The sequence below is a fragment of the Takifugu flavidus genome, chromosome 17 (genome assembly GCF_003711565.1).
Source record: "Takifugu flavidus isolate HTHZ2018 chromosome 17, ASM371156v2, whole genome shotgun sequence".
NCBI classification, from domain to species: domain Eukaryota; kingdom Metazoa; phylum Chordata; class Actinopteri; order Tetraodontiformes; family Tetraodontidae; genus Takifugu; species Takifugu flavidus.
In genome coordinates, this window is record NC_079536.1 from 1034450 (window position 1) to 1055551 (window position 21102).

The 21102-nt window shown below is 45.9% G+C and overlaps 2 protein-coding genes across 17 annotated transcripts in view; both read left to right on the forward strand.

The window, feature by feature from the left end:
• LOC130513623 (sodium channel protein type 4 subunit alpha-like) overlaps positions 1-21102 on the forward strand; it is a 77416-nt gene that overhangs the window by 50705 nt on the left and 5609 nt on the right. For 4 of the 9 annotated variants that reach the window (XM_057012440.1, XM_057012439.1, XM_057012441.1 and 1 more), the window contains 10 exons: positions 444-598; positions 682-855; positions 1824-1946; positions 2270-2392; positions 3187-3462; positions 5230-5283; positions 5387-5528; positions 5738-5838; positions 5925-6195; positions 8304-12362. In XM_057012440.1, the coding sequence (XP_056868420.1) occupies positions 444-598; positions 682-855; positions 1824-1946; positions 2270-2392; positions 3187-3462; positions 5230-5283; positions 5387-5528; positions 5738-5838; positions 5925-6195; positions 8304-9571 (2687 nt within the window). In that variant the 3' untranslated portion in view covers positions 9572-12362. Of the gene's footprint in view, positions 1-443; positions 599-681; positions 856-1823; positions 1947-2269; positions 2393-3186; positions 3463-5229; positions 5284-5386; positions 5529-5737; positions 5839-5924; positions 6196-8303; positions 12363-21102 lie in introns of those variants that run through there. The other 5 variants (XM_057012443.1, XM_057012444.1, XM_057012445.1 and 2 more) reach the window with 2 other exon arrangements.
• The window catches only part of LOC130513627 (ribonuclease inhibitor-like), a 34581-nt gene continuing 26594 nt past the window's right edge, over positions 13116-21102 (forward strand). For 5 of the 8 annotated variants that reach the window (XM_057012455.1, XM_057012462.1, XM_057012461.1 and 2 more), the window contains exons 1-2: positions 13116-13162; positions 14406-14519. Coding sequence is in view for 1 of the 8 variants with exons in the window: in XM_057012465.1 (XP_056868445.1) it covers positions 18812-18933; positions 19044-19217 (296 nt within the window). In the remaining 7 variants the exon portion in view is untranslated. Of the gene's footprint in view, positions 13163-14405; positions 14520-17553; positions 17837-18759; positions 18934-19043; positions 19218-21102 lie in introns of those variants that run through there. The other 3 variants (XM_057012463.1, XM_057012464.1, XM_057012465.1) reach the window with 2 other exon arrangements.

Here is a 21102-nt window from a genome sequence, read left to right on the forward strand (position 1 = left end):
CGGTTGTGGATTTCCCTCCTGTCTTTTCCTTTATTCCCACTTCAACGGTCCATGGAGACCCCCAGTACGCTGAAGCCCTCGCCTCCACCGCCCAGTGGTCCAAGGCGCTGCTTTGTGACTGGCCGTCCCTCACGGGGCTCCTGGTGATGCTCTGTCCATGTAAGAGCGCACCGCTCGAACCATATTCCCCGGGTCAAGCTGAGCATATGCCGGGCTCACTGAGAGTGCGGGGTTTCGGTCCCCAGCAATAGCTCAAATGAGTGGCCCTAGTGGAGGGAGCCCTGGTGTTTAGGAGCGTTGACCACACTAGGAGGGAGCCCCACAGCCCCTGATGTGGATTTATTTGTGTTGGAGGTTTCTGTTGAGATTGAGAGAGGTTTAACCTGGTCACCTCTGGTGGTCTTCACACTTTCTCTCTGCCTCTGCATGTCTCTCGACCACAGTGTGTGTGGCCCGTTTTCAGTGCTGCGACCTCAACACGACGGCGGGACTCGGCCAGATGTGGTGGAGGACGAGGAAGACGTGTTACCAGATCGTAGAACACAGCTGGTTCGAGTCCTTCATAATCTTCATGATCCTGCTCAGCTCTGGAGCACTGGTCAGACACACACACACATGCATCAGAGTGTTCTCTGGAACATCTTGATGGCTCATTATCGGGCCTCTCCACTGTCCCCGCAGGCCTTTGAGGACATCTACATTGAGCAGAGGAAGGTGGTGAAGGTTATTTTGGAGTACGCGGACAAGATATTCACCTACATCTTTATTCTGGAGATGCTGCTGAAGTGGCTCGCCTATGGCTTTAAGAAATACTTCACCAACTACTGGTGCTGGCTTGACTTCCTCATCGTTGATGTGAGTTTATTGATGTTTGATTAATATGATTACTAGTTTATCATTTAAAAAGTGGATGTTGTTTAACCTAAAAAGGCAGATGTACAGTAATGGGATTAGAAAATGCTGGCTATAAACGTGTGAATAGTTCAATTTAGTAATGTCAAAACAGAAATATGAGATGTACTCACATGAAAGTGGCCATTTTTATAGTGTTTTATGATTATTGATTCTTTATTGTCTAAAGATATGTAACTAAATCAATAATTCACAAGTTTTGTTCATTAACTGTTTTGCCTTATTTTGAAATCCATCTTCGTAAAATGGAATCTTCGGTTTCTTTGATATTTCTCATTTTTGTTATGCTGAGCACAGAACAAAATGGCCACTGAGTAAATGAGGAGTCCAGATACGATCTGTTAGAGCGCGCGGGCGCCCCCTCCTGGCCAGGCCGCGTCACGACCGGCAGCAGCGTCAGTCTGGTGAACGTCTGCCCTCTAGTGTCGGAGCACACCGCTTCTGTCCATCTTTTCTTCGGTTGGAGCGTTTTTATGTTGTCACAGACTCCACATGCGCGCACTTGACACATGAACAAGGTCAAAGAGATGCCGGATCACATGGAGGCTGAGGGATGTTCCATGTTTTTGTCTGATGGATAAAAGACTGAAAGGACTGAATGACAGAGAGTCCTGACAGCCAGAGGCCAAAACACACACACACACACACACACACACAGATACACACACACACACTCACACAGATACACACACGCACACACACAGACACACAGGCTTTTGTATTATGATTTTCTATTCCACTAGCTGAACCATTCTGTGTGGAAGTCTTCTCCATCTGTATTTTTGTGTGTTTGGGTCGTGGTTCGGCTGACCACTGTCGGCTCGGTCTCCTCGGGACCGTGGCGGACCGTGACGGATGGTGCCGATGTGTTGCATGTTGGCGTAGGGTTGATGTAGATATGTACTCTGTAGATCTCACTGCTGGGCCAGCTGGCTCAGATCATCTCCGTGGACCTGTTCAGCACCGTCAGGGTTCTGAGGACCCTCAGGCCGCTCCGTCCTCTTCGGGTTGCATCCCGCTTCGCTGGTATCAGGGTAAGAACCTGCAGACAAGGATCGCTACGATGTCGGATTTGACCTGAGAACTTCCTCGTATTCTCTTTGTCTGCAGGTCAAAGGTCAAGCCTGTCCGTTCCTTTTTCTTTTTTCTTAGCTTGACAGGAACTTTCCTATTCTGCAGGTCTCAGCTAAAGTTCTAATCCAAACCTCTCTCCTCAGCTCTGATTGGCTGGTTTCCGTGACGGCGCCCCCACATCTGTCAGTGTTGGTAGTTAACTCTCCTCCTTCTCTCTTCCTTCCGCTCTACCTTTCCTTCCTTTCCCCCCCTCCATCCCGTCCGCCCTGTCTCACTCCTGCAGGTCTCACTCATCAGTTTGGTCGCCAACACTTTGGGTTATTCTGACTTCGCAGCCATCAAGTCGCTGCGGACGCTGCGGGCCCTGCGGCCCCTCAGAGCCCTCTCCAGATTTGAAGGCATGAGGGTAAGAGTCAGTATTAATGGACGTGCACAGCAGGAAGCACCAGCACCCTCATTCAGCATCAGCGTCTGAAGAAACATTAATTATTATCATTAATGATCTAATGGCCACCAACAGTGAGTGGCAGTTGACAGTTAATTATTAAAATTCTTGCTTATTATCATAATAAGACTAAAGAAATATGAGAATACGATGAAAAAATAAAGAATAACAAGCAGAATTGGAACTGTTTGTTATCTGTAGTTTAAAATCGTAACTAATTTAGCACAAAACACAAATGACCTGAATTAATTACAGCAGGATGATCAATAAAGTGAAATCAGCTCAGGATGAACGTTACCCATTAAAAAACTGCACATATTTTGTGTTTGTCTCATCCTCCCGTTTCCTGTTTCCTGTTCTCTGATTGGCCCAGTTCACTTCCTGCATCACATGACCTGTTTGATGGCGTCTTTTTGTTCTTCACAAGTTTTCTCTTTCAGCCAACCAATCGCCAGAGTTTCACCTCAGAGGTTTTAAACATTTAATCTTCAGCTCTTTTTCTTCAACAGTATTATTGAAACCATCACAGTCGAGCAGAAAACGCAGAAACCTTGTTCCAGGAAGTGTGTGTTTGTGTGTTTGTGTGTGTGTGTCCATGTATGTGTGGCTCATTCTGTGTTGTGTATTCTCGTGTGTGTCTGATCGATTGTGTGTTTGCGTGTGTGTCTCTCCCCATCCGTTTCTCTGTGTTTGTGTGTCTCTGTGTGTGTGTGTTTGTTACTGTGTGTTTGTGACGGTGTGTTTCTGTGACGCAGGTGGTTGTGAACGCTCTGATCGGGGCCATCCCCTCCATCATGAACGTGCTGCTGGTCTGCCTCATCTTCTGGCTCATCTTCAGCATCATGGGTGTCAACTTGTTCGCCGGCAAGTTTGGCCGCTGCGTCAACCGGACGGGCCACATCTACGAGGCCGCCTTCATAAACAACAAGTCTGAGTGTGAGGCGCTCAACGACACCTCGCTCTTCTACTGGACCAAAGTCAAGGTCAACTTCGACAACGTGGGGGCCGGATATCTGGCTCTGCTGCAGGTGGTAAGAGGCTGGAGATTCCGTCCCCGAACAGAAACACAAAAGTTCCTCGCAGCTGAGTGGAGCCTGGAGGAACCTCCCAAACATCCACATACTGGCCAACACCATGATACACCAAGACCAGACGTTCCTAAATCCAGCCTTCATCCTTCCCCATGACCTTTAGCCACACAGCCCTCACACACATATATATATATTACATTATTTCCACGGTTTCATTCACAGAAATTCACCTTTTCACAGCATCATGACAACATAAATGTAAATATCCTTGGTCAGATGTGGAGCTCACGTCAGCCTCGCTGATCTTGAACGCACCCTGTTGTACCATCATGAGTTTCTCCATCATCTGTGACTTTTCTGTTTTTCCAACACTGTATTTATCTCCTCTGTTCTTTCCCTCCATCCTTTACTCAGCCGCCCACACTCTTTCTTTTTCTCCATCTCTTCCATTTCTCTGCTCACCCTCCCTCTCCCTTCCTCTTTGTTTTTCCACTGTCTCTCTTGCTCAGTGTCTCTTTGAACCCTTAAAATGAAATTAGATTTTTATTCGACGTCATCAGGCACCATCCTTCTGTCTGGTCATGTGCTTCTCCTTTAGTTTGTGTGCTTTTATTTTCCGTCATCCTTCACTGCCTCTGTAGGAGCCCTGAGAGGTTCCAGTCAATCAGCGTCTGAGGTCTTTTATTTTTAGAACAAATTCCAGCCAAGTGGGAGTAACAAAGAAAGAGAGAGAGGGAGAATTAGATGAAAATGGAGGTATCACAGAGGTTGACATTCTTCAGCCAATCGGGACATAAAACTTAACTGTGTGCTGTTGGTTGCCATAGTAATGGGTTACTCAGCATTATTCTGTTTGACTGGTTGCCATGGCAGCTGCATCTCCTCCATTACCATCCAAGGAAAGAGACTTTTATGGATGTGAAATCTGACTCTGACCTGTTTTATTCTTTCATAAATGACGACATCAGTTGGTTTTTGTATTTTCACTCACTCAGATTGAATGATTAGTTATTTCTTGTGAATGGACACTTGAGCAGGGTCGTGCGTCTTGTTGGGAACAGAATCTTCTTTCCTCTCCTGCTATTAGACACTTCCACTGTGCTTTTCTCACTTGCATCACACACCATAATAATTGCACTTTGTAACTAATGGCAACAAGCTGATTTTGCTGACAGAAAAAAACGTCCATTCAGGCCAATGTATTATGCAGCTTCCTCCACCTGGCTCCTCCCACCGAGGAAGGACGTCCATAAAAGGACATGTTGACTCCTCCCACTGAGGGAGGAAGTCCATAAAAGGACCTGTTGACTCCTCCCACTGAGGAAGGAAGTCCATAAAAGGACCTGTTGACTCCTCCACTGAGCAACAGCCCAGGTTCTGTTTCCATGGCTCGGCGGCTCCACTCTATTGATGTTCTGCTAAAATTTGAAGTCGGCTTCCAGATCCATTTGGTTCAATTATTCGCATTCAGAAATTGTTGAGCGTGTTGTCACGGTAACGACAGCGGAGCCCCGAGGTTTTCTCTGACAAACATGTTGAACACTGGTTGGTTAAAGACTAAAAAAAGCACCAAAAGTTCAGTACAAGAAACATCTTGCCATCAGTAAACGGCTCCAATTGTTTTCTTATAGTTTAAGATTCTGTGGAGAGAAGATGAATCATGAGAGGATGATTTAGATTATTTTTACAGATTTTATACCTATAGCGGAGTAAATGATGAAAACAATCTTTCCTCTATTAATCGTGTTTTTAATTTTTGTTTTTAAGGCAACTTTCAAAGGTTGGACGGACATTATGTTCGCAGCAGTGGATTCACGAGCGGTGAGCAAAAACACTTCATCATAAAAATACGGCAACAAGTTGTTTAGTATTTAATGTTAATGTGTGTGTGTGTGTGTGTGTGTGTGTGTGTGCTCTCTTTCAGGTGGAAGAGCAGCCCATCAAAGAGGTCAACCTCTACATGTATCTGTACTTTGTCATCTTCATCATCTTTGGATCCTTCTTCACTCTTAATCTCTTCATCGGCGTCATCATCGACAACTTCAACCAGCAGAAGAGAAAGATAAGTCCCACCACAGACTCTCTCATTAGGATGATGATGATAAGCTCTTCTTCAAAGGTTGGAGAAACTCCAGACCTAAACTAGTTCAACGGCTGAGGCAAATGGGATGGCTTCCCTTTTGTCCGTCTTTCCTCTCCTGGGGGATTTAATTAGTTCATTTCCACACGTTGTCTTTAGTGAAGATAACGGAGATGTTCTGGGCTGTTTACTTAGGAGGACAGGACATCTTCATGACGGAGGAGCAGAAGAAGTACTACAACGCTATGAAGAAACTGGGCTCCAAGAAACCCCAGAAGCCTATCCCCAGACCTCTGGTACCAGAACACCTCCTCTTCCCCTGACATTCATCAGAACCAATAAAAAGTAAACATAACTACGTGTTGCTCTCCTTCTTGGCCAGAACTCGCTGCAGGGCTTCTTCTTCGACCTGACGGGAAAACAGGCTTTTGATATCATCATCATGGTGCTGATCATCTTAAACATGATCACCATGATGGTGGAGACGGATGAGCAGTCCCCCCAGATGGAGTACATCCTGAACAACATCAACCTGGCCTTCATTGTCATCTTCACCACCGAGTGCCTCATCAAGATCGTGGCGCTGCGCTACTACTTTTTCACCGTTGGCTGGAACATCTTTGACTTTGTGGTTGTCATTCTCTCCATCGTTGGTGAGTCCTGGTTCCAGGGTTGCCGAAGCAGCACCTACCAACCACAGGAAGGGATGTTTGTGTGTGATCTTTGCTTTCACCTCACGGATGCAAACAGTGGCTTGCTAATGCTAATGTTTCGATAACGTCATGTGAGTGGTCGGGTTTGGGAAGCCACGTGTACAAAGGGTGCATAGCCACAAAAACGTGGCGCACACGTCTAACCAATGGAGTGTGTGGAGAAAGAGTTCGCTGAGGCGGAGAGGAGTTATTGGCTCTTCGGCCGCTGTACGTCCCCGAGGACGGTCCTCATGGACCTGTGCGAGGAGCTCCGGCTACACTGGGAGCCGCGTCCAACCTGAGCCCATACAGGTGCTGGCCACACTGGGCTTCCTCAGCACGGGCTCATTTCAGCAAGAGCCCGACCGTTCGGGGACTGAGCCAGTGGGCCGGGCCGATCCGTGCCAGCTGTGTGGGACGGATTACCCAAAGGTCACGAATGTCAGATACGCCGCAGTGGAAGAGGAGAGACGGTTTTCCTAATGTAACCGGAGCTCCACACTGCTCTTAAAGCACCACAAGATGGGTTTGTCCATGTAAACAGGAAGCATTTCAAATCAGTGAACCAACATTGTTGCGAGGTGGCCTGGATCCACACAGGATCCACTGGATCTGACCAACATGGGGGGCTAAATCATGTCCCAAAATGGATCCCCTGACAGGTGTCGAGCGTTACGCCCCTGACCATCATCCTGGCTTCAGCTTCATGACTCGTTAGTGGCCTCAACAAGCCCCTTATTGTCTTATTGTGTTTTGTGTGATCCGTGGTGGTGGTGCGACAAATTCCCAAATTGAAACTGATTTCATTTAGTTCAGAATATAACGACCCTTCCGTTTATAATTAATGACGTTTGCGAAGTTCCATGATGAAATGCACGTCTTTGTACACGATTTAATCAGCTTGCTTTAGCTAATAAAATGCCACAACTGCGTGCGTGCGTGTGTGTGTGTGTGTGTGTGTGTGTGTGTGTGAGTTTATGTGAAAGAGAGATCACCTGTGGCTAAAGGCAGCAATAAAATGTAAGCCTGACAATTATTTGTCCACACAGCCACCATCCACGTGGCCTTGGATGTTTTTCCCTGCACCAAGGTCTTGTTTCGTTACATACAGTAGCACAGTACACACACACACACACACACACACACACACACACACACACACACAGCGCGGATGTTACAGGTCAATCATGTTTGATTTGTCTCCAAGGACCACCCTTTGGCACCTCTGATTGCTGGTGTTACCTTCACCTCCCCAGACACCCTCGTCGGCATGTGTCCAACACACAAGCATGAGCATGTACAAATACTACACACCAGTACACTAAATCAGTCACACACAGACACAGACACACACACACACACACACACAGACATGGAGAGAGAGCATATAAGGTACCAGGTAATTAAGCTTTCAGTGTGGCTTGATTGTGTGTGTGTGTGTGTGTGTGTGTGTGTGTCAGTGTCGGGCTGGTTGTGATGGTGTGTGTTCTGTGTTTAATGAGGGGTTGTTTTGGTGACATCAGACAAGGTTCTTTGAATTTAGCTTATTTTAAGTATAGTGTTTGAGAGAAGAGCTGGTTCAGTCACACTTTCCATCCCTCCCTCCCTCCCTCCATCATCCCTCTCTCCCTCCCTCCCTCCCTCCCTCCATCCATCATCCCTCTCTCCCTCCCTCCATCCATCCATCATCCCTCTCTCCCTCCCTCCATCCATCCATGCATCCCTCCCTCCATCCATCCATCCATCCATCATCCATGCATCCCTCCCTCCTTCCCTCCCTCCATCATCCCTCCCTCCCTCCTTCCCTCCATCATTCCTCCCTCCCTCCCTCCATCCATCATCCATCCATCCATCATCCCTCCACCCACCCACCCCTCCCTCTTTCCCTCCATTAATCCCTCCCTCCATCCGTCCATCATCCATCCATCCCTCCATCCATCATCCCTCCATCCATCCATCATCCCTCCCTCCCTCCCTCCCTCCCTCATCATCCCTCCATCTCAATGCTGTAAATGTGTTTTAGCGAACGAGTGTAACTGTGTACCGACCCACTTTTCTTCTGTTTTCAGGGATCGTCCTCGCCGACATAATTGAGAAATACTTTGTGTCCCCGACGTTGTTCCGGGTGATTCGATTGGCCCGGATCGGACGTATCCTTCGCCTCATCAGGGGTGCCAAGGGTATCCGGACCCTGCTGTTCGCCCTGATGATGTCCCTCCCTGCTCTCTTCAACATCGGCCTCCTCCTGTTCCTGGTCATGTTCATCTACGCTATCTTTGGCATGGCCAACTTTGCCTACGTCAAACGACAGGCGGGTATCGACGACATGTTTAACTTTGAGACCTTCGGGAACAGCATGATCTGCTTATTCCAGATCACCACTTCAGCCGGATGGGACACTTTACTCAGCCCCATCCTCAACAACTCCCCGGAGGAGTGCAACCCCAACATTCCCCACACGGGCACCACCGTCAGGGGGAACTGTGGGAACCCGTCTGTGGGCATCACATTCTTCGTGACTTACATCATCATATCCTTTCTTATCGTGGTCAACATGTACATCGCCATCATCCTGGAGAACTTCAGTGTGGCCACGGAGGAGAGCACGGAGCCCCTGAGCGAGGATGACTTTGAAATGTTCTATGAGGTTTGGGAGAAGTTCGACCCAGAAGCCACACAGTTCATCGAGTACGCCAAGTTGTCGGACTTTGCAGACTCTCTGTCAGAACCACTGCGGATCGCCAAACCTAACAAGATCAAGCTGATCTCCATGGATCTGCCGATGGTCAGCGGGGACAAAATCCACTGCCTCGATATCCTCTTTGCCTTCACAAAGCGAGTCTTGGGTGAGTCGGGCGAAATGGACGCTCTCAAGCAGCAGATGGAGGAGAAGTTCATGATGGCTAATCCATCCAAGATCTCGTATGAACCGATCACCACAACGCTGAGGAGAAAACAGGAGGAGGTGTCAGCCACAGTGATCCAAAGGTGCTACCGAAGGCACCTGGTGAGGCGGCAGGTGAAGGCCGCCTCCTACCTGTACCGTCAGATCACCACCCCTCGGCACCTCCGGGGCGAAGGTGCAGCTGGCAGCGAGGTCCCGTTTGGGGAGGACCCGCCTGAGAAGGAAGGGCTGATTGCTGACATGATGAGGGAAAACTACGGCTCAGAGATGGCGCGTTCCCAAACTATTTCCTCCACATCATCGCCGCCATCCTATGACAGCGTGACGCGCGCCACCTCCGAGATCTTTGCCGTCAAAACGGACAACTCAGCGGAGGGGGCGGCAGGTCAGGAGCCAGACGAACCGCCGCCGTCAGCGCTCAACTCCGACTGACGGCGGGACACCCAACCGCTGCGGCGCCACCAAGCAAAAAAATAAGAGGTTCTTTTTCTGGCTTTAAAGGTGGACGTTTGTTCCCTGAATGTACCAGAGCGCCGAGAGGGCAGCACTTTGTCCCACAAACGTAAGACGGTTCCGGACAGGAGCAGCGTGGAATATTCGCTACCTTTGACATCACTTCCTGCCTCTGCGGGAGCGTCTCTGGAGTTTATCATTAATCTCCAATAAGGCCTGGCTGTGGGAGGGGGGGGGGGGGTGGACGAAGACGATGGGGAGAGAGAGGGAGGGAAAATGACAACGCAGTTTTCAAAATATCGTGCTGCCAGAGCGGTCGGGCTGTTTTTTTTATATTTTCGAGGGAGCTGAAGGGGGCGCCGTCAGGGAAAACCATTCAGAAATCAACGGTTTTAGAGCCACATCCTCATTTCCGCTGTTCCAGGACTGAACGCTGGTGAAAGGGCACCTTTCTGTGTTCCGCTCAGTCCCAAACTCTCCGTCTTGTCGTCATGGCGATCGTTTCCGTCCGCTCTGAGGGAGTCATTTGCCTCAAGAGTCCAGGTTTTTCTGTCTTTGGGGTAAATATAGAAACATCTGTTGACTTCACAGACGTTTATTGATCTGGAAGTGAAGATCTTTCCCTCCATTTGCTGAAATCTCGACGTTTTCTTTCAATCTGGTCTGAATGAGACAATCAGCTGATCGTCCATCAGGATCACAAACATTCCAGAACGAGGAACGAGAACATCAGCTGATGATTTATCACATTCACGCTGATCCATCCAGATTTAGACGGTAGCGACCAGAGCACCAAAGATCCATTCATGGATCCTGCAGCAGCAGTTATGGAGGCAGGGATGACATCATTCTGGAGATCCCAAAATTCCCATTTGAAAATTAAGGAAATAAAATTAAATTTAGAACTTTTTGGATCCGGCATCGTGTCTTTAATGACACGATACTTGATTTAGTGATTATTCCCAACAGGCGGTGTTTGATTAGAAACTCTTTCTGAACTCTGGTGCTCTGAAACATCTCCGCTTCCATTTTCAGCTGTTTTTATTCTCAATAACATCAAATCATCCATCCATCCAAATCGTGGTCCTGTTGGACCACCAAAGGACAAACACTTTCCATTTAGCACGGACAAAAAAAACCCAAATCCTGTTTAGCAATAAAGCTGTGGGGAGAGTTTGAGGAGCGTTTCTGAGGAACACGCTGCCATATTGGGTCCAAGCTGCTGGGGTTTTTGTTGTTTCCAGGTGAATCGGTGGGCAGCGGCGTTACCGCCTGTCTCTGCCCCCCCCCTCTCTCCCCGTGGTCGTGGTCACGCCGGGCATCTTTACTGGTCCCGTTTTAAACAGGTTCTGTTGGGAACAGGTGTTCTCCAGAACTGTATTCCAGGCTGCTGTGCTGAAGGGCTGTTTTCAGTAGCAATAGAGCCAGAGTGTGCCTGCTCCATATGAACCCCCCCAGGCCGTGCTTTCCTCCTGGCTGAGCCATAATCAGCTCTGGATGGACTGGTTCACGCTTGGACTGAGTCAAGATTTGATAGCTTGACTGATTCTTACAGTTTTTGATCAAACCCCCATCTGCTGATTCCAGGAGATCTTTAAAGGATCTCAGAGCTTCAGATCTATGAAGCCTGCTCAGCCCCCGGCAGCGCTGATGAAACCATTTCATTCCTTCAAAAGAGCAGAACGTGAAGCTCCAGAAAAGGTTTTTGTATCAAGTTTCCAACAGAACGAGGACAAGTGGGTAAAAGCGCCACTTTAAAGCCTCCAGGCCTCAGAAAACATCCACCTTTAGGATGCCTGACTTTAGAGGATCGTCGGTTCGCTCCGAGCACAAGAACAAACATGTTTAACCTCAGTCCAAGAACATCTGACCTGAAATGATCAAAAACCTTCAGCGTAAAAAGATGGTGGAGAGAAAGCTGCTGGGAGGTTCTCAGAAGAGAAGTGGCATTAAAGCCAGCTGGAAGAGTCCAGCCTGCTTCCTGCTCCTCCAAACAGGCGTCTCCACACCAACACTGAGGAACACGGGCTTCTGTTCTTCCTTCTTCTCTTCTGACTATTGTGTGTTTGATGAATGCAGCATCCACTCACTGCCCCCCCCCCCCTCATTTACACTGCTCCTGGTTTCACAATGGTCGTCAAACTGGTTTCACCAGCTTCACATCAGTCGCTCAGAAAGCTCAGATTTGGAGATAGTTGCCTTTTTCGGATTGTCTCGCCCCGAATTTCAGATGGGAAGAATTTTTCTTTTTCCTTTGGAAGACAAAATGTTGAACATGATAATTTCTGAAGAGATGAAAATACAACACTAGAGGTCAGAAGGTTGGGCGGAAGTTTTCTGGTCTTGTGGAAGGATGAAACCTTTGAACTCTGACAGTTCAAAGCTGAAGAATGAGATGATGCTCCCCAAAGGGATGGCGAGGTCCAGACAATAAACCTGAGTGTTTTTGTGTCCGGTTATTAACATGTTCCATGCTTTTCCTCCTGCAACAGTTCATCACACCTGCTCAGTGAAACCTCGGTGTAAAGGAGGTGAAGCCGTGCCTCAGTGACTCTACTTTGGTGTTTTAGAAACTAACAGTTATTATATGAATATACAGTGTGCACGTACGCGCACACGTGTGTATAAACACTTCATACACGCGTGTGCGTGGATGTAGACTTTTTAGTACTTTGGGTTCATATACTTTTTAGTATTTTGCAGATTCGTGTCTGTATATAAACCAGATCCTCCTGTAATAAAGAACTAAAGGCTGACTGTTGTCACGTGACCTGTCTCCGTCTGTGTCCGATGATGGAACCTGCCTGGAACATCTGGTCCAGAGAAAAAGCAAAACAGCTCACAGAACTGGTCCAGTTCAGACCCAAAAATGACAATAAACAATGAAAGTGAAAAAATGGACGAACTTTCTATCGGTCATCGACAGTTTCAGTCGTCATCTGAATTCATCAAAAATAGCTGTAGGAGTTCCAAAAAGGAGAAATATCATGTGGTGCTTTACCGCCACCCGGTGGACACGAGTGGAACTGCAGACGATAGTTAAACGCGCTCCGTCACATTCTGACCTCTGCTGCTCCTCCTGGACTCCAGGGCTGCAGAAATATGCTGCTTTTACAAGTCTTTTAAAATCTGTAAAGCATCGTATATCTTATTTATTTAACTAGGTTCAATAATGGTGGAGAATGGTGTCCGAAAAGCGTCTTTATTTCAAAGTGAACAAGAACAGTTCGGTCCGCGTTCACAGAGAGGCGGAGAGACCTCGAGAGAGTCCAAAACAAGTCCGCGAGGAAAACTCTCCAAAATAGTCAAGCCACAGAAGTCAGGGTTTGGCGATGAGGACGAAAACACTCCGCCGCTGGCAGACGGGAGTTCTGTCCTTAAATCTAACGGGAGATTGAAGAGAGACCGCAGGTGCGTGTGTCTGCGGGGCCAGCTGTGGCTGATGAGCGGCTCCTCCACGCCCCCTGCAGGTAGACACCCGCAACAACGGTCCCAGAAACTGGGAACCCAACAAACCAGTTTTTAAAAGAATTCCTTTCAGACTAAGCAGGAAGACTGAAGACCGACAAGGTGAGTAAACGAAGAGCATTATTGAAAAGAATTGACAGTTGTGTTTGGAGATAAAATCAAGATTTGATTCAACTAGACATATTTAGTTTTATCACAAAACATCGTTATACATTATAAATTAATAGGTCTTATTTAACTTTCTTATAGTCTGTCTTTAGTTATAGCTGAATAGTCTTTCTAAGTGAAGTTTATTTTATTTTTCTGCTCTTTGCTACTGATCCTAAAAGAACTTTAAACCCTCCCAGAATGCTTTAATGGTAGTAATATATACGCCATAAAGCTGTTGATTAGGTTTTAAAAGTGAAAGTATTCTGTTCAGACGAAGCAGGAAGAGCGACATTTTGTGACAGGTGAAAAGCTCTTAGAGTTATTAGAGTTGTTCAACAGTCCAGGTCACAGCTGGATATTTTGGTATTACCTGTCAAACAACATCTAATCGCAAGTTAGCATCTCTCAGCCGGACCAATTTAAGACAATAAAGTTTAAAAAATAACTAAATAAATAAATCCACACAGGATCACAGGACACCAACAGGATTTTGGGTTCATGTTGCACGTTTTCTCACAGTGGTTTATTGTTCTATGTTGTGGAACCACTGTGAAAGAAATGCAGGAGTGGGTGTCATTTCTTTCATCTATTTTAAATAGAGCAGTGATCTTTGAGGACTTGGATCATAGAAATAATTGAAGAGGAGAACAAATGAGGGAAGTTAAAAAGTCCTGACTAGTATGTTTATGTAGCACCAAATCATTTAGTGGCTGAGCTGAAGACAGTCCTTTCACCATGTTGGCCTGTGGAAAACCAGTGTTGTCGGCCCGATGGACCAGCGTCCCCGTCGTTGCCGGACCACCGTTGGCCACCAGTTGGGTTTTGGGATCAAAGTGGGGGCGTTTCCTGTATCCGGTTCTCCTCATGGATCCATGACTACAACATGTTGCTGCAAGTGCAGAGACGTTTGCTCTGGAAAGAACTTTAGAGCACATTCAGTGCTGCAGGATGAGGGGCTGGAAAAGGTGCCAGTTCTTTTCTCACTGCAGGGAACAGTTAAAAAAAGCAGCTTAAACTCTGAAAACATGAAAATTATACAGAGACATCATTGATTTATTGATTCAGTTGTTATCCAGAATGTATTAGAAATGTTCCTGTTTGATAAAAATGCAGTGAATTGGGATTATTGAACTACAACCTCTCCAGATTATTTACCTTCATCACAGTCTCATCACTATTTCTGATGTTTCCTCAGGATGGACGAGGACAGAGCAGAGTCCACAGTGCCCAGCAGGGTGTCCCTGAAGAGTGACCGGTCCAAAGGCGACCCTTTAAACTTTGGTATCAGACCTCAAGGCTCACCTTTAAAGTAAGGTTTTCTGAACCACATAACTCTGCCTTAGAACATTTCACAACCATACAAAACATCATTTTGTAGGTATTAGCCTCTACTATCGTGAAAAATGAAATTCATCAGGTCCTTAAAATGAAACGGTGCACCAACATGTCAGGCGTTCGCTCCCATTAACCCCCATGTTAATTTTAGTGTGGTAAATCTTTTAAAACTGAAAATTGCTTCTGTTTTTAACTGGTCATTTCTCCTACATGGGTTAACATCATCTCACAAAAATTCCTAGGCATATATTTTAAAGTTTCCCAACAATATCCACCATTGCAGAGTGCTCCAGCTCTCCATTTAGATACGGATGGGTAAGACATGGCAGGTCTGTGCAGCTTGTTCTGCCACACTGTTCCACCACATGTCATGAAAATTCATTAAAAAGTCTATTTTTAAGGCTCCTGGTTCTAATAAACCCATAGACAACAATATCAGTCATTTCTAAATGGTTGAAATAAGCTTTTGAATACGCGTGACCTCTGTGCTATTTAATGATCAGTTTCAGAGACCAGACGACTGTATTTGGAGCATAAATGGAGAACTTTTGTTCTATTCTATGAGTTTATATTCCTGATTTGGCACTTTTATTTTTAACATAAATTCACAATGAAGAAAAGCCACTAAACACTTAGATCAAATACACTTTTCTCCAACTAAACGAGCTTGTTAGAACCTAAATAACTTTATATTTTTTGCTCAGTGTTCATTCAATCTTCAACTGTCAGAGCAAACTGAAAGTAGAAGTGAACGCAGCCTTTCTTAGGCGTTGCTAACGCCCAGTAGACATGTATAACCACTATTCCCATTTTTGACAGCTATCAGAAACGGTCTGCTTCCATTGGAGATTCCTCCTGTCCCAAGGGTGAAAAGAAACGGAGAACTGAACTGCAGACCGCCGACCTGAACAACAGCGTCTCACGTAAGCTCGTACATTTGTATTTATAAGATACTTTTGGGTCGGAATAAAGGAACAACTTGTGTATTTACAATGTGCAAGAGAAGATCCAGAGAGCTCTTGTTTGGTTCCACTGGAACCCCTGGACCCTCTTCAGACCTTCCTAAATGCTTAGACAGTATTTAGCAACATTTAGTCATTTAGTTCTGGAAAGTGTTAAAGAGCTGAAGGCAGGTGACCTTTACAGGACAATGGGTCTGCTGAGTATGATGTGTTTGGAGAAGGTTTGATGTGTTTTTCTAAATATCATCCAGCTTTTACCAGCTGTTTAGTCCAAGCAAACTCTTGGAAGACATGGAAATGGTTGTTATAGACTAAATTAGATTGAAACCCAATGAAATAAAAGAATAGGTGTACATAAGAAGACATAACATTTAAAAGTGACAGTAAGATGGGTCATGACCCGACTGTTGCTTCTATCATTCAAACATGACAGAATATTTTCCAGTTGAGGACATCTGTGCTACTGCTGTAGATGACAATTGTAAAATGATTTAAAAGATTGTTTTTTAGAGGGTGGTGAACTGCAGGAGGTGATAGAAGGTCATAAGATCAGTCTGAAGAGAAGATGTGAACATGTGACTGAAGGAACTAATGAAGCAGGAAGTGGAACCCTGCTGAACAAGATCTACACTGAGCTCTACATCACTGAGGGACAAAGTGAGGAGGTGGACACACAACATGAGGTGAGACAGCTTGAGAACCTCCAAGAAGAACATCCAGGACACTCCAATCAAGTGCCAGGACATCTTCAAAGTCTTATCTGAGCAACAGAGACACATCAGAGTGGTTCTGACCAACGGTGTCGCCGGCGTTGGAAAAACCTTCTCAGTGCAGAAGTTCAGTCTGGACTGGGCAGAAGGTTTGGAGAACCAAGACATCAGTCTGGTGCTTCCGCTCTCATGCAGGGAGCTGAACTTGATCAGAGATGAGCAGCACAGTCTTCTCTCACTGCTTCATGTTTTCCATCCAACATTACAGAAGATCAGAGCAGAAGATCTGACTGTCTGGAAACTTCTGTTCATCTTTGATGGCCTGGATGAAAGCAGATTTTCACTGGGTTTCAACAAGCATCAGGTCATCTCTGATGTCACACAAGTATCGTCCGTTGGCGTGCTCCTGGTGAACCTCATCCAGGGGAACCTGCTTCCCTCAGCTCTCCTCTGGATCACCTCCAGACCTGCAGCAGCCTATCAGATTCCTCCCTCGTGTGTTGACAGGATCACAGAAGTACGAGGCTTCACTGACTCCCAGAAGGAGGAGTACTTCAGGAGGAGGTTCAGTGATGAAGATCTGTCCAAGAGAATCATCTCACACATCAAGGCCTCCAGGAGCCTCCACATCATGTGTCTGATCCCAGTTTTCTGCTGGATCACTGCTATAGTTCTGGAGGACATGATGACCAGAGACCAGAGAGGAGAGCTGCCCAAAACCTGACTGACCTCTACTCACACTTCCTGAGGGTTCAGATAAAGAGGAAGAAGCAGAAGTATGGAGGAAAGCAGAGACCAGAGGAACTGACTGAGGCTGATAAAGAACTCCTTCTGAAGTTGGGTCGGCTGGCGTTTGAACATCTGGAGAAAGGAAACATCATGTTCTACTCAGAAGACCTGGAGCGATGTGGACTGGACGTCTCCGAGGTGTCGGTGTACTCAGGAGTTTGTACAGAGATCTTCAAGAGAGAGAGTGTGATCTTCCAGAAATCAGTCTACTGCTTTGTTCATCTGAGCATTCAGGAGTTTCTGGCTGCCGTCTACATGTTCCACCATTACACCATCAAGAATAAAGGGATTATGGAGTCTTTTCCAAAATATTCGAAACCAATATCCTTTTTCCGGTTTGTTGGGTTGTTAAATAACGATCCAGCCACATCTCTTGATGACTTCCTCAGGAGAGCACTAATGAAATCTCTCAAAAGTAAAAATGGGCACCTGGACTTGTTTGTTCGCTTCCTTCATGGTCTCTCTCTGGAGTCCAATCAGAGGATCTTGGGTGGACTGTTGGATCAGATGGAGAACCACCCAAAACCATCCAGAAGGTCCTCAACAACCTGAAGGAGGTGAACAGTGATAAAATCTCCCCAGACAGAAGCATCAACATCTTCCACTGTCTGATGGAGATGAAGGATCAGTCAGTCCATCAGGAGATCCAAGAGGTCCTGAAGTCAGAGAAGAAATCAGAGAGGAGACTGTCAGAGATCCACTGTTCAGCTCTGGCCTACCTGCTGCAGATGTCAGAGGAGGTTCTGGATGAGCTGAACCTGCGGCAGTACCACCTCAGAGGAGGGACGACGTCGCCTGATTCCAGCTGTGAGGAACTGCAGGAAGGCCGAGTAAGTAAAGATTTTTGGGGCCGGACATCGGCGTTTAAATCAAGCGAGTGGATCATGTCAGGTAGCAATACTCCCTCCAGTGGTCATTCCTTCAATTCTTTATCTCCATTGCAGCGTCCATAAATTAAAAAAAACAACAATTCATCCAGAAATGTTCAGCACTGGCTGGATATAAGTTCAAAGGTCAATCCAGACAAACCAACATAAGGCAGGAATAATAGGAGCCACAAGTTAACTGACTATCATGAAATTACTGTCATGTCATTAAATCACTTTTGTTTGTGTATACATTGTATTCAAATAACAGAAAAACACATTTTAACTAATGACACGTGACTATTTTGCTTCATTTGTTCAACGTAAACAACAGCCCCCTCGTTGGTTTAAATGGGTGTTTTAGGTCTTTGTGGCGGTTCCGTTTGGAGCCTTTATGTGACCCACAAAGTTGTTTGAGCCTTTCCACACCCGTTAGGTGGCAACTTCATCACTAGCAACAAAAGGTGCAGTGAAAATGATTTGAAGGGAAACAGGCAGATATAACAGAAGCTGAGGGCAATCGATGCAACCAGAGACTCTGATGTCATCGATCGATCGCTGAATTAAGACTTGACGCACCATCGTACAAATTGGATGAAATGCAAAATATCCAAAGAGCCGATAGACAGATAAAAAGATGCACGTTTCTTTAAACCATTTGCTATAATCATTTTAAAATTGAGTAATTATGAGCTGTTCTAAAATAAGACAAATGTTCAGAATAATTCAGTGTCATTTCAGATCTGATGGTCGTTCAAACTGTTGCTCTACGGTGTTGAATTTAGCTTTTCCAGGAAATGAGCTACATTTGTGTTGAGGTAGATTCTCAGATAAGTTGATTAGAAATCCCAAAGTTTGACTCACTATTTTTGTTTCATACACAACAGACTGTTTGGTGGTCTTCTTTCAAAGAGACATTGGGAAGTTGTGGCCTCAGCAATGACGTCAAACCCTTCTCATCTACGGGAGCTGAGCTTAAGCTGGAACGAAAGCCTGACAGATGCAGTAAAGTTACTGTCTTCTGCAATGATGCATCCAAACTGCAGACTGGAGACGCTCAGGTCAGGAGGCCTCTGTTGCTCTTTTCTAAATTTCTTTGCATTTTCTGCTTTTCTCTTCATTTTCATATTTAGAAATGTGTTTTTATTTGCCCCATTTATTGGTTTTCTAGGCTGTGGCGCTGCAGTTTATCAGAGATCAGCTGTGACTCTCTGGCCTCGGCGCTGAGGTCCAATCCCTCCCATCTGAGGGTTCTGGAGCTGACTGTGACCAAGCTGAAGGATCCAGGAGTGAAGCAGCTCTGTGGGTTTCTCCAGGATCCTCTCTGTAAGCTGGAGACTCTCAGGTCAGTCAGAGATGATCCAGTACTTTCCCAGGTGTAACTAGTTAGACATAAATGTTTACATGTTTGATCTTTGTTATAAACGTAGTGTTACAGTTCTCGGAAAAAAGACCACACAGGACAGATTTGCAGTATTAAATTGGTTGTGGAAATCTGTCCCATGTGAGGATGGTCATCAATGACTAGACAGGAAGTATCAGTTGTAGATTTGTCTTGTTTTATTTTAGGCTGGCCACAAAACCGCCCAAACATTCAGACAAATCAAAAATGGTTCTTCCTGTCTTTTAAAGATCAGAAGGAAAACTAGCAAACCCCAAAAGAAAGCTGCTGCAGTGTGCCATGCCCCTTCTCTCCTGAGAAAAGCCATCCCAAAAAAGAGAAAAGCCCAAGTGTGAAGTGAGCACCCTGTTAAACCTTGGTACCGAAAGCCTGCAGTCATTCTCATCTGAGGTGGCTTCATTCCAGCCAGAAGCCCAAACCTGCCTCCCTCTTAAAGGGGCAGCAGGTCAGTCCAACCACAGAAACCTTCATGAAGATCTGAAGCTTTCAGCATCCACAATTGTTGCACCTCACTTCCATTGGAGTCCAAATCAGAAGTCAACAAGTTGATTCTACACCGATTCTACACAATGCAACCATTTTAAAAAGGTTTCCATCCATAAGTTTTCACATTTTTAGATAAATCTGTTTGTTCATCGCCTCCTTCTGTTGTAATGGTCATTAAAGAAAATGACCTTATTTGAGTTTTTCTCCTCACAAATATGACTTTATATGAACGATGCAATAAATGGCAGCGTGCAATCTAAGACAATATGGAAGTATGTGAATATAATAGTAGTGGAAGTAGCTCATAAAATAATACATTTGCTCTTCTAATCGAATCTTTCTGTTAAAAAGAAAAACCTGCTCTTAGTCAACAACATCTAAGACATCAACCAAAAATCCTAATTTTCTATAATCTAATATAAAACAGTAGAGAAGAGTCTTTCTGCAGAGACACTGGTGGCAGGAATGCAGAAGTATCACCTGCTCAACTTGGAAGGTGGAGCAGAAACCACCAGCTGAGAAGGTCCTCAGCCAGAGGAAGTGGTGGAGAACCATGAAACTTGCTCAGCTCCACCTCAGCTCCAGAGACGGGCTGAGCTGGAGCTGTGGCACCAGGTATCGCCCAGAAGAGCCTCCAACAAACAAGCTCTTCTCTTGGGAGGAGAGGGCTTTGAATCTCAGCTCAGTGTGCTTGTCTCTAGTAGGTGGCAGCTGCACCTTTTCCTGAGCTCCTTGTTGATGCCCTGAGGGGAATTGATGCTCCTGCAATGTTTTCTGGCAGCATTGAGCTTGCAGTGGGGCAATCAAACACACTGTGGGGGGGCTCTCTTTCCTTCTCTCATCTGGAGAACAAGTGACACCAGCTGCCAATCATTGTTGGAGAAATGTGCAGTCAGGGGAACGATGCGTCCAGACTATAGCCACCCTTCCAGCATCCAGCAGTGTCTAAAACCTTTGATTTGGTTTCACCAGAGAGTGTAGGGATTGCAGGGTCGCTGCAGCATCGCCCACAAGCTGTCAGGAGTGGGTCGCTTTGTCCCAACTCCTGACAAGAGTTGAGTGCTATTGAGAAATGTGGTTTCACAAACTTGGAAGGGATTTTGACCTACACACACTTTACATACGCTGTAGATCTTGTCCAACCGCCCTGAAAGAACCCAAAATAGGAACATACGGCAGATAAGCCGGTGCAGGACCAGAGGTTTGTTGCTTGTAAGCTGTGTTTTGCTCTGGTACATGTTGATTTTTATTTGTCTTCTCTCAAAATATTGTTATTTTAGCCTAAGTGGCTGCAGGTTATCAAAGACCAGCTGTGATTCTGTGGCCTCGGCTCTGAAGTCCA